The sequence below is a fragment of the Pan troglodytes genome, chromosome 22 (genome assembly GCF_028858775.2).
Source record: "Pan troglodytes isolate AG18354 chromosome 22, NHGRI_mPanTro3-v2.0_pri, whole genome shotgun sequence".
NCBI classification, from domain to species: Eukaryota; Metazoa; Chordata; class Mammalia; order Primates; family Hominidae; genus Pan; species Pan troglodytes.
Window position 1 is genome coordinate 29,888,662 of NC_072420.2, and position 16,306 is coordinate 29,904,967.

Sequence of the window (16,306 nt, forward strand, 5' to 3'; positions counted from 1 at the left end):
GAATTTCACCTGTTGGCCAGGCTGGTCTCGAATCCCTGACCTCAGGTGATCCGCCTGAAAAAGGCAGTACTTCCGAAGAAAGAGGCACCTACTTCTTTAGGAAGATAGACTCCAATAATGGGGTTATGGCTTGGAGAGCATTGCTGAGCTGGGTTTTATCCCCATCCACTTCTCTCAGTCTGGGGCCCTTGCACTGATCACAATCTGTACAACCACGTGTGGCAGTTCGGGAACATGACCTCTGGCCAGAAAGTTTTAAGGATCAGACATGAGTTCAGTATTGAAAGGTTTAGAATTGAGTCACTGCTGCCACTAGTCCCTCTCTGGCCTGATATCCCAGCTCTGAGCAGTGGGGCTTTGTCTCTGCATCCCAGACTAGTTTCTGCCTTGTTGTGGTTCTGCGCACAGAGCCTCATGTGGCCAAGCTGTTGGAGCAGGCCTCTGCCCTACTCTCCACCCCTAGCCCCATCCTGAACACTTGTCTATTCTGCCAGTCCTTGAAGCACAGGATCTTGCTCTTTCTGATAGCTTTGTCCAATTCTGTCCAAGCTGCAGCTCGTTGGGGAAGAAAGAATGCAGGCCTGTGTAGGGCTTTAGGGCTGACTGCTAAGAGAAGGAAGATGGCTGGCATTCAAAGTCTGGGGTGTATTAAAGTCTGACTTAGGCCAGGTGCGGTGGCTCACGCCTGTAATCTCAGCACTTTGGGAGGCTGAGGTGGGTGGATCATGAGGTCAGGAGTTCAAGACCAACCTGGCCAAGATGGTGAATCCCCGTCTCTACTAAAAATACAAAAATTAGTCAGGCATGGTGGTGGACACCTGTAATCCCAGCTACTCAGGAGGCTGAGGCAGAGAATTGTCTGAACACAGGAGGCGGAGGTTGCAGTGAGCAGAGATCTCGCCACTGTACTCTAGCCTGGGCAACAGAGCGAGACTCCATCTAAAAAAAGGAAAGAAAGAAAACAAAAAAGTCTGACTTATAAAGAAAATTGGTCTAAGATGAAGGATGAACTCTCAGGAACAGAAAGCAACAGTGTAGAGACTGCCGGCAGCCCAAACAAGAATGATTTCCCTTTTGTGATCCTATTTTGTTTCCGTAGGAAAAGTGGTGTAAGTGAATCATGATAATCCTATTTCTTTCTGCAGTGATTTAGGGTAGGCCTGTGCCCTGGTTCTGGGGAAGTCTAATGAGAGCCTCTGGGAAAGATTTTCTTCCCTCGCCACCCCCACCTGCCTTTGGAAGTTGTCACATGGGGATGTGGTATCTTGAGCTGCAGCAGCCATGTTGAGACCATGAGCGAATAAAGTTATGGAAAAAATAGGGACACTAAAACAAAGTGTTGACTTTATTGAACTGCTACATTAATCAATCCTGTCTCTGGACTTCTTGTTATGTGAGAGGATAAATGTCCATTGGTTAAACTATTTTTGTTGAGTATTCTATTAAAGGTTAGTGAAAATAACTGATATGGAAATTATTGTTTGCTAGGCATTGTGCTGCAACTTCATAATATTCATGACAACTCTATGCAGTATGTCTTGCTGTTATCTCTCTTTTTGTATATGAGTAAACTGAAGTTCAGAAATGTATTTTGCCCAACAACATTGCAAGGAACATACTTATTTACATATATTTTGATAAATGGGATTAGTTATTTTCTTGAGTTAATTTCTTAGAAAGGAAACTATGAGCTTGAAGAGTATACATATTGTTATTGATTAAATGTCTGTGTCCCCCTAGAATTCATATGTTGAAGTTCTTACCCTCATTGTGACTGTATTTTGAGACAGGGTCTTTAGGACCTAATTAAATGAAGTCGTAAGAGTGGGGCCCTAATCAGATAGGCTTAGTGTCCTTATAAGAAGAGATACCAGATAGCCCCCTCTCTCCATGCGCACACAAAAAAGAGGTCATGTGAGGACATAGCAAGAAGGTGGTTGTCTGCAAGCTGCGAAGAGAGCCCTCACCAGGAATGGAATCAGCTAGCACCTTGATCTTGGACTTCCTAGCCTAGAACTGTGAGAAATAAATTCCTGTTGTTTAAGCCCTCTAATTTATAGTATTTTCTTGTGGCAGCCTAAGCTGACTAAAAGGTTTTTGACACCTACTGCCAAATTGTCCTCCAGAAACATTATACCAGTTGGCATTCCTACCAGTAGCATATAAAAAAATACATATTTCCCTGTGCTTATACCAGTACGGAATGTAACCTTAGAAGAACTGAATTTAAATTGCAGTATACCTTACAGCATCTGGGTATGTTTGGACGAACCACTCCCCTCTCTGAGTCCCAGTATCCTCATTTGTCAAATTAGCATCATAATAATCCCTGTCTTGTTGGTGCCATCTCACAGCACTGTTGGGAGTTCCAATGAGATGAAGTATGAGAAGATGTTTTGCAAACTAAAGGAAAACATAAGTATTGTTGGTGGTGTTATTCATTTCCCTGCCTCAGTAGAATAAACTGTAGAATGTTTAGGAGGTCAAATGAAACAGTCAAAAATAATTTTGCAGTGTTCAGTCAGCTCCAACGGTGTGAAAATTAGTCAAAATGAGAAATGCATGAATGCTTTGGTTACAGTCTCGAAGGTCAACTTGAATCTGAATTCAATGTCGGCTGGACCCAAATAATTTTCTGATTCTAGAAAAGCAGCTCCAAAGAGTCTATGCACTTCCCTTTCCTCATTGCAGAATTATATTCCTATGTTGCTACTTTGTATCTTCCTACTAGGTTGACATTCTTAACCTTCCTGGATCCTATCAGAGAAATCTTTTTCATCATTTCATTTCCAAATTATGAAGACCATCTGGGCCTGACTGAAGATGCTTGTTTCTTCCTCTTCCCTAACGCCCTTTCCACCAGTGCGGACTGCAGGTATGGACATAGGGAAGGGTGGGTAAGTATTAAGTGCTATGAGCTCCGAGGAAGAAGAAATTCCATATATACAACCAGATAGTGCATGTGTGTGTAATGCTTATTTTATGCCCATTTAATTAATGCCATGATCACTATTCCTTCTAGTAATTAATTTGATTTTCATTAGTAATAGAAAGATAGACCCACTCCTTGAAATCAGATGGAGCTTTAAAAAATGCTCAGCCAGGAGGTGTTAAGTATTTCACTAAGTGTGAGACTTCTGGCAAAACCCCCATCTCAGCATTCGGTTGTTCTCTTTGTTAACAGTTGTTGACAGAGATACAGGAATAGATTTTGACCAGCAATTCCATAAGTACTTTACTCTACTGAAATCCATTTTTTGATTTATAAACTGTGCATTTAATGTAAATAGCACATTATTCCCCTCGTCACAGAGTTGATATAGTAATGATGAATGTCTATAAGTGATAATTACTCTGCATTTAGGGTTCTCTGCATGATCTCGGCTCACTGCAACCTTATACAAACCTTATACAAACAGTTATATCTCGAGCTGGCCCTAGGCAAAATTGTACAATGGTCTAATAAAGTATCTTTTACTTATATCTTACGTTCTGCTGCTGCTTCTTATATATATACATAGTGTAGACTCCCAGGAGTGGGATTTCTGGGTCAAAGGGTATGTTGAATTTGTCTTCTGTTATTGTCAGATTGCTCTCCAAGAAGACATTAATCTAGCAATGTGTAGTACATTTCTCCTGCAAACCCACCAACAAGAGATGCTATCTATTTTTAGAAGGTTATGAGTACAATGCTGTATAAAGTGATATGATACTGTGTACTTACTTGCATTTCTATGACTATTAGTAAATTTGAGCATATTTTTACTTTTCTTCAAGCCTTGTGTAACTTTTAACCATTCAAGTTTTTTCTTTTACTATCTTCCATTACATCTACAGCAACCAGCCATTTTTCTTTAAACACAAAATTAATCTATTTTCCATAAATAAAAAACACATCCACTATTAGAACATATATTCATATTTCTTTGCCACTATATCCCTCCATCACTCACATAATTACAATTTTGACTAAAGTCATTAACTTTGAGGTACGTCTACTTTTTCACTTTCTGGAATTTCTATATTCAGATGCTTTGGGGACTAATGCTCTAATGTTCTTCTCATCCTGTTGCTCCATTTTTTATCCCTGTATCTTTTTTTTTTTTTTTTTGAGGCAGGGTCTCTATCTGTTGCCCAGGCTGCAGTACAGTGGCGTGATCTCAGCTCACTGCAACCTCCACCTCCCAAGTTCAAGCAATCCTCTTGCCTCAGTCTCCCAAGTAGCTGGGATTACAGGTGTGTGCCCCCAGGCCCACCTAATTCTTGTATTTTTAGTACAGATGGAATTTCACCATGTTGGCCAGGCTGGTCTCAAACTCTTGATCTCAAATGATCCACCCCTGCTCAGTCTCCGAAAGTGTTGGGATTATAGGCATGAGTCACCACGCTCGGCCATCTCTGTACCTTTTTGTTCTATTTGCTGGTAGCTCCTAAACTTCATGTCCCACCCCTTCTATTGAATTTTTCGTTTCTGCTTTCATGTTCTTAATTGTGAAGAACTTCTTTTTGTTCTCTGAATGTTTCTTTTAAAAATGCTATTCTATTCGTATTTCATGGATGCGATATCTTAAATCTGAACGTATATATTTTAAAAAGAGTTCTCTCACTCTCTGCATTCCCTCTAATTGCTGTTTTTGGTCCCTGTCTTCCATGTAAAAAATGTTCCTTGAGGGCTGGGCGCAGTGGCTCACGGCTGTAATCCCAGCACTTTGGGAGGCTGAGGTGGGCGGATCACAAGGCCAGGAGATCAAGACCATCCTGGCTAATAGGGTGAGACCTCATTTCTACTAAATATACAAAAACTTAGCCGGGCGTGGTGGCGAGTGCCTGTAGTCCCAGCTACTCGGGAGGCTGAGGCAGAAGAATTCCTTGAACCCGGAAGGTGGAGGTTGCAGTGAGCCAAGATCACACCACTGCACTCCAGCCTGGGCGACAGAGCGAGACTCCTTCTCAAAAAAAGAAAAAAACAAAACAACAACAACAACAACAAAAAAAACGTTCCTTGGATGTCTCGTCATCCTTAGTTGTCTGCTCTTATTCAACAGTGGGGAGCTAAGAGGCTGGCTGGTGTTCTGGGTGTGTTAGGTGGGCTTATGGAGTACAGAGTGACCCCACTGTTTGGATTGGTGAGGAGCTCTATTCCCTACCCCTCCACTGTCCCCCTTCCCACTGCACCACATCAACATGTTTAGATCTATCTTCTTGTCCAAGTCTCTTGAGAAGAATCTTCAGTCTCTTGCCTGGAGGGTGAGAGCTTGACTGTTCGCATTGTGGATTTTGAGAAGGACTGGAAGTCTACGTGTTTTCACTTAATCCCCCTTAAGTCCAGGCTGGTGTAGGGAGACAGCCTTTCTTCCCCCTTCTCCAAAGAATGAAGCCTAACTCTGGGGTGAGGAAAGGAGGGTGGAGTAGAAAGGGATTGAAGAGTCTGACTGTGTCTTAAACAGATTTCAAACCATCCTTATTTTAGTTTCTCACTTTGCCCCCACTTCCAGAGGCACCTAGTGCCTCCCATTCCTGAGCTTTTGGTGAATACTGTGTTGCAAATCAAGTTGATTCTTCACCTTTCCCATGGATGACTTAAACCCGCTGATGTGCTAAGCCAGTTCTCATTCTTATGTCTGCTTTCCAAACCCAGACTTTGTATTGCCTCCTCTCCAATTCTCCACATCCTTAAAGCTCTGTCTTCTTTCATTGCAAAATCTTTTGTTAGGTCAGGCACGGTGGCTCACACCTGTAATCCCAGCACTTTGGGAGGCCGAGGCGGGAGGATCACCTGACATCAGGAGATCGAGACTATCCTGGCCAACATGGTGAAACCCCATCTCTACTAAAATACAAAAAAATTAGCCAGGTGTGGTGGCGTGCACCTGTAGTCCCAGCTACTCAGGAGGCTGAGGCAAGGGAATCGCTTGAACCCAGGAGGCAGAGGTTGCAGTGAGCTGAGATCACGCCATTGCACTCCAGCCTGGTGAAAGAGCAAGACTCTGTCTCAAAAAATTAAAATAAAATAAAATAAAGCATAAAAAAATCTTTCATTATAGTTTTTGGAAGGACTGAAATTAGATGCACTCTTCAATCCTTACAGCAGCAAATTTTTCTTTATTACTTTGTTTTATGTGTCTTCCTTGCAATTAGTATTAACCTAGGATTTTTTTAAAAACCCACTCTCTGCTTTGTAGTTTAATGATTGATGTATTAGATTTTATCTCATATATCTGACTTTATATTTATTTATTTTATACATTTTTATGTTATTTTCTTTTTTCCCTTTCTTTGGTAGGTTTGATCAAGTTCAGTTTGTTTCTTTTCCCTTGATAATTAGTATATTTTTCCATTCTGTGTTCCCTTCCTGTCTCTCATAATTACATAGACCTTTCTTTATGATTTTTGAAAACAAGATACCAATTATTTCCCTAATCCAGATGTCTTTTAAACTTCATGCTTTCTCCCTCCATCAGAATACATTTCTTCATTCTTCTGCCTTTCCTCCCAGCAAACGAGACCTTTGGAAATTTTTTTTTTTTTTTTTTTGAGACGGAGTCTCACTCTGTTTCCCAGGCTAGAGTGCAGTGGTGCGATCTCAGCTCACTGCAACCTCTGCCTCCTGGGTTCAAGCGATTCTCCTGTCTCAGCCTCCCGAGTTGCTGAGATTACAGGCCTGCACCACAACACCCAGCTAATTTTTGTTACTTTTAGTAGAGACGGGTTTTGCCATGTTGGCCAGGCTAGTCTCAAACTCCTGACCTCAGGTGATTCACCCGCCTTGGCCTCCCAAAGTGCTGGGATTACAGGTGTGAGCCACTGCGCCCGGCCCCATCTATCTATATCTTATTTTCTTTTCCTCTTCCTCTGTGCCTTGGAATTTCATTATGATTTAAACTGGCAGGTGGTTTGGATATAGGATTTTTAGATTGTGACCATTTTCTCTCAAAATTCTTTTCCTTCGTAATTTCCATTGTGTATATTTTTGCTTTGTGCTTTAAGATATTTATTCTATTAAATATTTTATGCCACTATTTTGGACCTCAACGTGGCCTTCCTTTCTTCCGACTCATGCAATATTAGTTGGGAAATTGTAATTTTTAGCTCCAGACTGATTTCAGACTTGAATTTGGACTTCCTTTACTGTTCTCCCAGAGGCCTTCCCCCATCTCTCTTTCTCTTGGCATGTGTAAATCTGAACAATCCACCTGGTTGCTTGCTCTGTGCTCACTGCGGCTGGAGTGCAGTGGCATGGTCTCAGCTCATTGCAACCTCTGCCTCCTGGGCTCAAGCAATTCTTGTGCCAGGCTGGAGTGCAGTGGCACAATCTCAGCTCACTGCAACCTCTGCCTCCCAGGTTCAAGCAATTCTCCTGCCTCAGCCTCCCCTGTAGTTGAGATTACAGGTGTGCCACCATGCCCAGCTAATTTTTGTATTTTTAGTAGAGATGGGGTTTCACCATGTTGGTCAGAGTGGTCTCAATCTCCTGACCTCAGGTGATGATCTGCCTGCCTCAGCCTCCCGAAGTGCTGGGATTACTTGTAGGCGTGAGCCACCACGCCCGGCCATATAATGCCTACTTAAGCATCAATTGCTGGCCTGTTCAGTGTTGCTCACATGGTTCTGGTCTGCACTGGGCGAGGGCATTTGGCAATGAGGAAGGAGTGTGCTTGGTTTAGAATAGCAGCTTCTGTGGTTCTTTTTAGAGGCATCATTTCTGCCCAAATCTGGGGTGCCTTTTCATTGATCTATATTTGGGAGTTAAATAAAAGGAGAGTTTTATTCTAATTAATTTAATTAAATTAATTAATTTACTTATTTTTGAGACAGAGTCTCGCTCTGTCGCCCAGGCTGGAGTGCAGTGGTGCAATCTCGGCTCTTTGCAACCTCTGCCTCCTGGGTTCCAGAGATTCTCATGTCTCAGCCTCCCAAGTAGCTGGGACTACAGGCATGCGCCACCATGCCTAGCTAAATTTTGTATTTTTAGTAGAGGCAGGGTTTCGCCATGTTGACCAGGCTGGTCTCAAACTCTTGGTCAAAATTGATCTGCCCGCCTCGGCATCCCAAAGTGCTGGGATTACGGGTGTGCGCCACCATGCCAGGCCTTATTTTGTTTTTATATTTATTTATTTATTTATTTATTTTTGAGACAGGGTCTTGCTCTGCCACCCAGGCTGGAGGACAGTGGTGCAATCACGGCTCACTGCAACCTCGACCTCTCTAGCTCAATTGATCCTCCCACCTCAGCCTCTCAAGTAGCTGAGTCTACAGGTGTGAGCCACCACACCTGGCTAAGCTTTGTATTTTTTGTAGAGACAGGTTCTTGCTATGTTGCCCAGGCTGGTCTCAAACTCCTGGGCTCAAAAGATCCACCTGCCTTGGCTTCTCAAAGTGCTGGGATTACAGGCATGAGCCACTGCACCCGGCTATGATTTTTAAAATTCAAAAGCAGAGTACAGATGGAAACCTAAATGACAGCAAATAATAATAATAATAAACTCTCAGAGACAGTAGGGTGTAGACCAGGCCCTGGATTAATGGGAATGTCTACATTCCATCCCCTTGAGCTCAAATATTCTAGTCAAAGTGAGTCACCCAAGGTTACTTTCGATAGAAGGTGGGTGTGGAAAGACTTGGACAAGAAAATCTAGGAGCCACAGGAGGCCAGATGCTTCTCTCTGCAGGAGACTTGACCTTTGACACAGAGCCCTGAGGAAATCTTGACTGTTTTCTTTAGTATTTGATCCTCAGCTGATGCAAACCATTTATTTATGTTTGCCCATTGGACAGCAGGGGGTTTGGGCTGTTTTCACATCTATATAAGGCAGTGCAGAGTGCTTCCTTTGATGTGTCCCGCCTCTGCTGTGGCCTCATCATGCCGGGCTAACTTGGTCTTCCCCATGTAGGGCTCTGGATCCCACTCCTAAAAACTCTAATTTGAGGATCAGAGTCTGAAATAGCCCAAAAGGTATCCTGTTTAGCTTGTCATTTAAATAGCTAAGCCCCTGCTACGACCATTTAAAACCATCTCACCTTTCATTTAGCTAAGCAGTTCTTTTTTCAAATTTGGCTTGTTTGTGTTTTTCTCTATTCACTGCAATTCTGCATCTATAAAAAGCATTGATGGAAGGAGGAAAGAGTGAAATCAACATTCTTTTTAGTAGAGGGCCTTAGTTGGAATTGCAGAAATATCAGGGATCTTAGCTATAAAGGCCTCCAGAGTTATCCCTGAGTGCAGGGGGCCAGAGTGGTCACAGTCATGGCCTGGATGTGAAACTTGACTTCAAAAATGACTAGCTTTTTGACCGTTGGCAGGTTATTTGACCTCCCTTTACCTCCATTTCCCCATCTGTAAAACTGGGGTGATAATAGTTCTTGCCTCATAGGTAGGACTGGTTCCATAGCTTCCAGACTCTTGTTCAAATCTCAATGAAATGAAAATGCTGGGCCCCTTGTTCAATTTTCAAGACGGCAGCAGCATAGCATCAAACCAAGTGTGGGACCCCTCTGAGCATGGGGGTGACACTTGCCAGGAAGCTGGCCCTGCTCGCAGGATCATTGTGAGAACTAAATTAATTATTCTATTTAAAGCCCTTAATGTACTACCTGGCACATATGCAATCTATGTAAACATTAATTAAATCTAAAAAATGACAGAGGAGTAATCTGGGAACCAGAGAAATTGTTACTAGCTCAGAGTAACACAGTGAATTGGTGGTAAAGCGAGCCTTGGATTCGATCTGTTCCGTGGCTTTCTGCATAGTTTATTTATGTATACTCTAGTGGTTTCTTCCGTGAAGCTCTTTCATTGAATCAGCATTTTTTAATGCTTTTCTATATCCCATGTGCAACAGTAAACAGTGGCGATGGGTAGTTCATGAGTTTTGTTTTTATTCGTTATTTCTATTTCCAGTGCTATAGCAGGCTACAATAAATCTTCAGCTATACTAACTCTGTCACTGAACAAGCCATGAGATTCTTACCTTGTTAAGTCTCATGAATTTAGAAGAGTCAAGTAAATGACATCTGGGATCTTGGTAGCAACACGTGAAGAAAACTTATAAGTACAAATATTTAAAAAATATAAATGTAAATATAAATGATGGATGAGTTTTCTCGTGTAAAATCAGGATGATTTAGATGATCTGAAAGAAGTCTTCTAGCTCTAACATTAGTAACAGAATCACATGGGCCTCAATTCTTTCCTACTGCCCATGTAGCCACAAATGGAAAGATCTCGTTAAAATGACTATTTTTTTTGTTCCTAATGTGTCCTTAAAGAAAATTATGAAAAATATCTCAGGTCAATGACAGATAAAATTTTCCTAAAGTCTTCCTTTAAGAAACCCAAAGAGAGTACAAACTTTTGTCTGTATTCTGATTCATCTTCATTTAGTTTTTCTTGATAAACAGGGAATGTCATTCTTGTTCATTCTGAATTTCAGAATCTAAATTTGGAAAAAGAATACTAAAAGCATGTTAATTAGGCTCTTCAAAGAGTTCTTTAAAAATTTGAATATATAAATAATTTTATCATTCAGGGTGTGAATCAGCTATAGTTAGTCCAAAAAGCTTTTTAAAGCAATATACTTTTTCATGTTCAGGAATGATTTCCTGATATATAAATAACTTCCATTTCCATGGTACTTAGGCCATAAAGGGCCCTGCAGAACACACTTGTCTAATTTGAATTGTTTAGATTAATTTGGCAACTGGTGAAATATCACTTTGATTCTAATTATTGTCATGCTCACCTTGAGTAAGGCTTTTTGTGGTTTAATAATGCATACTCTTGTTTCAAACACAAAAGCATCTGTGAAATCTGTCTTAACTATCAATATATTTCTTCTATTTGACATAATTTAATTTAATTTAATTTAATTAATATAAATTATAAGATCCTTAAATCTCAAAAGAAGATAATCTTCTGTCCTTCACTAGAATTTTTCTGTTCCAGGAAAATGTCATTTTCTATTTGTGGACTCTTCTAGGAAATCTTCATTCCCATTTAGCTGGAGCGGTGATGGAAAGCTATTCCTTCTCTGATGGACTTAACAATGCTATTTCTGTATCTCATTTGTGAGGCTGGGCAGCCATTCATTTGTGGTTAATACTGTAATTCTTAAAATGTATTTTTAAGAAGTGGATAGAAATATCTGATGCTCCATTTTAGTTTGAATGCTATCACTGCTGAAGCACACACAAAACTGTCAGCAAAATGCTGTTTGTATTGGACAACTCCTGTGAATTGAAAGTAGCTAAGCTAAAAAAAGGAAAATTGACAGGTGCCTTATTAGGCCCCAGCGATTAGTCATTTTTGTGTCTGCACAAGTAATTGACACTCACTTCTAAACAAGGATTGTGCATTTGCATGCTTTCAGGAAGAAGTCCTGCTGGGTGATTCTAATCTACTATTTTAGGATGTCATGGCTTAATTTGAAAAATGTTTTTATGAACAAAACATGATCTCTTTCTTGTCACTTTTTTGAATGTCCTCAGGTTTCACAGTGTGATCAGGGACTGAATGGATTTTATTCGGGTACCAAATATCTGATGACTAAATGGGTTTGGCAGTAAAATTGAGGGTTGTGTTGGTAACTACCTTCCACAGGAAGAAGAAGAGATTATCTTTATTCTGTTCTTTTCTTGACGACTGCTGTAAAATGTATTTTTGGTTTGTTACAAACCAGTTGAATCTTTACAGAATTAAAACCAGAGAAGAAATTCTGTGGATAATTATTTTTTTATTCAGGGACTGGCTCCACCTACTACAATTTAGAATTGTAAGAAACTTTAGAGAGTATTAATTTAATTTTTTTTAATTAAAAAACTTTTTTTTGAGACGGACTCTTGCACTGTTGCCCAGGCTGGAGTGCAGTGGCATAATCTCAGATCACTGCAACCTCCACCTCCTGGTTCAAGTGATTCTCCTGCCTCAGCCTCCTGAGTAGCTGGGACTACAGGCATGTGCCACCATGCCTGGCTAATTTTTGTATTTTTAGTAGAGACAGAATTTCTCCATATGATATGAACCCCCACAATCTGAGACAGGTCTCAGTTAATTTAGAAAGTTTATTTTGCTGGGCCGGGTGCAGTGGCTCATGCCTGTAATCCCAGCACTTTGGGAGACCAAGGCGGGCAGATCACGAGGTCAGCAGATCGAGACCATCCTGGCCAACATGGTGAAACCCTGTCTCCACTAGAATACAAAAAAACTAGTCTGGCGTGGTGGCGGGTGCCTGTAGTCCCGGCTACTCTGGAGGCTGAGGCAGGGGAATCGCCTGAACCCGGGAGGCAGAAGTTGCAGTGAGCCGAGATTACACCACTGCACTCCAGCCTGGTGACAGAGCCAGACACTTGTCTCAAAAAAAAAAAAAAAAAAAAAAGAAAGTTTATTTTGTCAAGATTGAGGATACACCTGTGACACGGCCTCAGGAAGTCCTGACAACATGTGCCCAAGGTGGTTGGGGCACAGCTTAGTGTTATACATTTTAGGGAGACATGAGACATCAATCAATATATGTAAGAAGTACATTGGTTCAATCTAGAAAGGCGGGACAACTTGGAGCAAAGGCAGGAAGACTGGAAGTAGGGATGGGGCTTCCAGGTCACAGATAGGTGAGAGATGAAGGGTTGCATTCCTTTGAGTTTCTGATTAGCCTTCCCAAGGGAGGCAATCAGATATGCATCTATCTGAGTAAGCAGAGGGGTGACTTTGAATAGAATGGGAGGCAGGTTTGCCCTAAGCAGTTTTCCAGCTTGACTTTTCCTTTTAGCCCAGTGATTTAGGGGCCCCAAGATTTATTTTCCTTTCACATTGGCCAGTCTGGTCTCAAACTCCTGACCTCAGGTGATCCACTCGCCTCTGCCTCCTGAAGTGCTGGGAATGCAGGCGTGAACCACCATGCCCAGCCAGAGAGTATTAATTTTATTTTATTGTATTTTATTTTTTTGAGACAGAGTCTCGTTCTGTCACCCAGGCTGGAGTGCAGTGGCACGATCTCGGCTCACTGCAAACGCCATCTGCCGGGTTCACGCCATTCTCCTGCCTCAGCCTCCTGAGTAGCTGGGACTACAGGTGCCCGCCACCACGCCGGCATTTTTTTTTTTTTTTTTTTAGTAGAGATGGGGTTTCACCGTGTTAGCCAGGATGGTCTCTATCTCCTGACCTCGTGATCCGCCCGTCTCAGTCTCCCAGTGCTGGGATTACAGGCATGAGCCACCTCGCCCGGCTGAGAGTATTAATTTTAAATCTCTCCCTTCCAGATGAGGAAATTAAGGCTCAGAGACATTAAATAACAACATTCTTGTAGCCAAATGAGTTGAGACAAAACCAAGATGAAAGGATTTGAAGACAGTTTGATGCCATTCATGAAGCTAGAGTTCTCTTTCTTATGTCTGTGTGTTAATGGCTTTTTCCACTTAAAGGCAAATTGCTAAGGTGTTCCCCACCCCCACACTCCACCTCTATGTCATTTCACTTTTGACCCCACCTCTGAAAACATTGAATATATCTAAATACATAATCAAATGAAAAAGTTTGACTTGGTGACTTTATTAAGAAAATACTGCCAGCTGGGTGCGGTGGCTCATGCCTGTAATCCCAGCACTTTGGGAGGACGAGACAGGTGGACCACGAGGTCAGGAGATCGAGACCATCCTGGCTAACACGGTGAAACCCGTCTGTACTAAAAACACAAAAAATTAGCCGGGCATGGTGGCGGGCGCCTGTAGTCCCAGCTACTCAGGAGGCTGAGGCAGGAGAATGGCGGGAACCCAGGAGGCGGAGTTCCCAGTGAGCCCAGATCACACCACTGCACTCCAGTCTGGGCGATAGAGCGAGACTCCGTCTCAAAAAAAAAGAAAAAAAGGAAAGAAAATACTGCCACCATCAACAGGAAAATGTTTCCATAGCAGCAGCCTCTCATTTTGATGATTGCTGCAACTCTCCTTGTCTTTGAAGCTTTGTGTTTGAAATAAAGGTATGCATTATTAAACAAAAAAAGCCTTTTTCAAGATGAGCGTGACCACAACCAGATTGGAGAGACATCTTTGTGACACTGCGCAGGAATGAAGTCATACCCCAAATCGACTGCACCCTTTGGGTAGCCTATGTTGTCACCCCACAACCAACTTCGAGTTAAGCCTCACTGCCTCTTTACATCTCCAGAATACAGAACTCCAGAAGCATTGTGGAATAATGTGGATTTTACTGATGTTTCATAGTGGTACGGGGAGGATGGTTTCATCACATGGCCCACAGGAAAGCTTAGATTGTTTTTTTGGACCTCTGTCTGTGACAATTAATGTTTTTCTTCTCTTCTCTCCCTGTCCCCTTTCTCCCCTCCCTTTTCCTCACACAGCTTTTAAAATCCCCTTTAGTATCTGTAGCCACTCGGCTGCAGCCTGAAGAATATATGTTCCCCCACCTCCCACCAGCAAAACAACAGCCTATGGTAAACTATGAGCACGCATGTTCTTCTTACATGCCTTTTGGGGGCAAGGATGCCTCAATTCACTTGGCCATAGCTGTGAGTTTGGGATATTGATTCTTCACAAAAACAGATCTAAAGTTAAAAGGTTAACTTGGGGCTGGGTGCGGTAGCTCACTCCTGTAATCCCAGCACTTTGGGAGGCCGAGGCAGGCGGATCACGAGGTCAGGAGATCTGAGACCATCCTGCCTAACACGATGAAACCCCGTCTCTACTAAAAATACAAAAAGAATTAGCTGGGTGCGGTGGCGGGCGCCTGTAGTCCCAGCTACTCAGGAGGCTGAGGCAGGAGAATGGCATGAACCTGGGAGGCGGAGCTTGCAGTGAGCTGAGATCGAGCCACTGCACTCCAGCCTGGGTGACAGAGCGAGACTCTGTCACAAAAAAGTTATCTTGGACCTGGGTCTGGCAGTAGACAAAACTACAGATATTGGCAAAGTAAACCAGGATCTCTTAACTTTTCTTTTTTCTTTTTTTTTTGAAACAGAGTCTCACTCTGTTGCCCAGGCTGGAGTGCAGTGGTGTGATCTTGGCTCACTGCAACATCTGCCTCCTGGGTTCAAGCAATTCTCCTGCCTCAGCCTCCTGAGTAGCTGAGATTACAGGTGCGTGCAACCACACCTGGCTAATTTTTGTATTTTCAGTAGAGACAGCGTTTCACCACGTGGAGCAGGCTGGTCTTGAACTCCTGACCTCAGGTGATTTGCCTGCCTCGGCCTCCCAAAGTGTCTTAACTTTTCTCCATGTGTCCCTGACTTTTATGGGTACCTTCCCTATTAGGCACTTGCATTCCAGGTTCAATTTAGTTACAGAAATATTTACTGAGGCCCTGCTAAGGGCAAGGCACTGATCATGTGTCTTTGGTTGAATTGGGGGTGACAGTGGGGTGGTAAATGGAAGCAGCACAATGTGGTACTCAGTGCATTAGCAGGAGAATGAACAAAGCGTTTTGGGAGGACAGGGGTTGAAATGACTACACAGACAAGGTGACAGGAGTGAGGGCCTTGATCTGTGAAGGCACAAAGTTGGCAATGAGGCCATAGTATCTGAAAACACTGAGAGAAGTTCAGTGTGACCCCACTGTAGGGAGGGTGGGAGCATGAGATGAGTATGGAGGAAAGGAGGACAAATTATGAAGGGCTTTGGATGCCAAACTAAAGACGTGATTCTTTAGGCAAGAGTGAGCCAACAAATGGATCTTTAAACATTTTAATTTTTCTTTAAGTTTGGCATGCGCATATGTTAAGGAGTCAAATAGTTCTGCAAGATTTATTACAAAAAACCCAAGAGGGCTCAGCCCTCCTACTTCCCATATTCCCCATTCCAGAGGTAAACACTGTCTAGATGATGGTGCTGGTCTTTACTTCCCACTTTTATGAGATGTGTTTGCATGACTATTTCTTGCTTTTACCAGTCTCGGCCATTATCTATTGGCTTCTCCCCATGGAGGATGAGGATTTGGCTCTCTCCCTGCATCCCCACACCATCCCACACACAAATACCCTTTCTCTGCCACCTCCTTTCCACAGTGTAATTTTTGTTAGATCAACATTCAGTATTGACAATATTAGGCTCATGTAAATGTATTCACAGCTGAGGCAAATAGTCAACGATGGTTATTTTTACTTTACAGTAGAGTTTCAGCCCTGTCCCTGGAGGGCAGGCTAAATTTTTTTTTGTTTGTTTGCTTGCCTTTTTATTCCATGTACTCATCACTAATTCAACCCTAAAGGTCTTTGCCCTTCTGCCAATTGCCTAAATGTCTTCTCAATATGGCATCAATCAAGCAGTCTAACCATTTCCTATTCCTAATGGAGCCATTCTTGTG

At 42.4% G+C, this 16,306-nt stretch overlaps 1 protein-coding gene across 4 annotated transcripts in view; it reads left to right on the top strand.

Moving 5' to 3' along the window:
• The window catches only part of MAP3K7CL (MAP3K7 C-terminal like), a 102,214-nt gene that overhangs the window by 29,377 nt on the left and 56,531 nt on the right, over positions 1-16,306 (top strand). For 3 of the 4 annotated variants that reach the window (XM_063803516.1, XM_063803517.1, XM_054675146.2), the window contains one exon: positions 2,732-2,875. The exons of the other annotated variant lie outside the window; for it this stretch is intronic. In XM_063803516.1, the coding sequence (XP_063659586.1) occupies positions 2,732-2,736 (5 nt within the window). In that variant the 3' untranslated portion in view covers positions 2,737-2,875. Of the gene's footprint in view, positions 1-2,731; positions 2,876-16,306 lie in introns of those variants that run through there. 4 annotated transcript variants of the gene reach the window in all.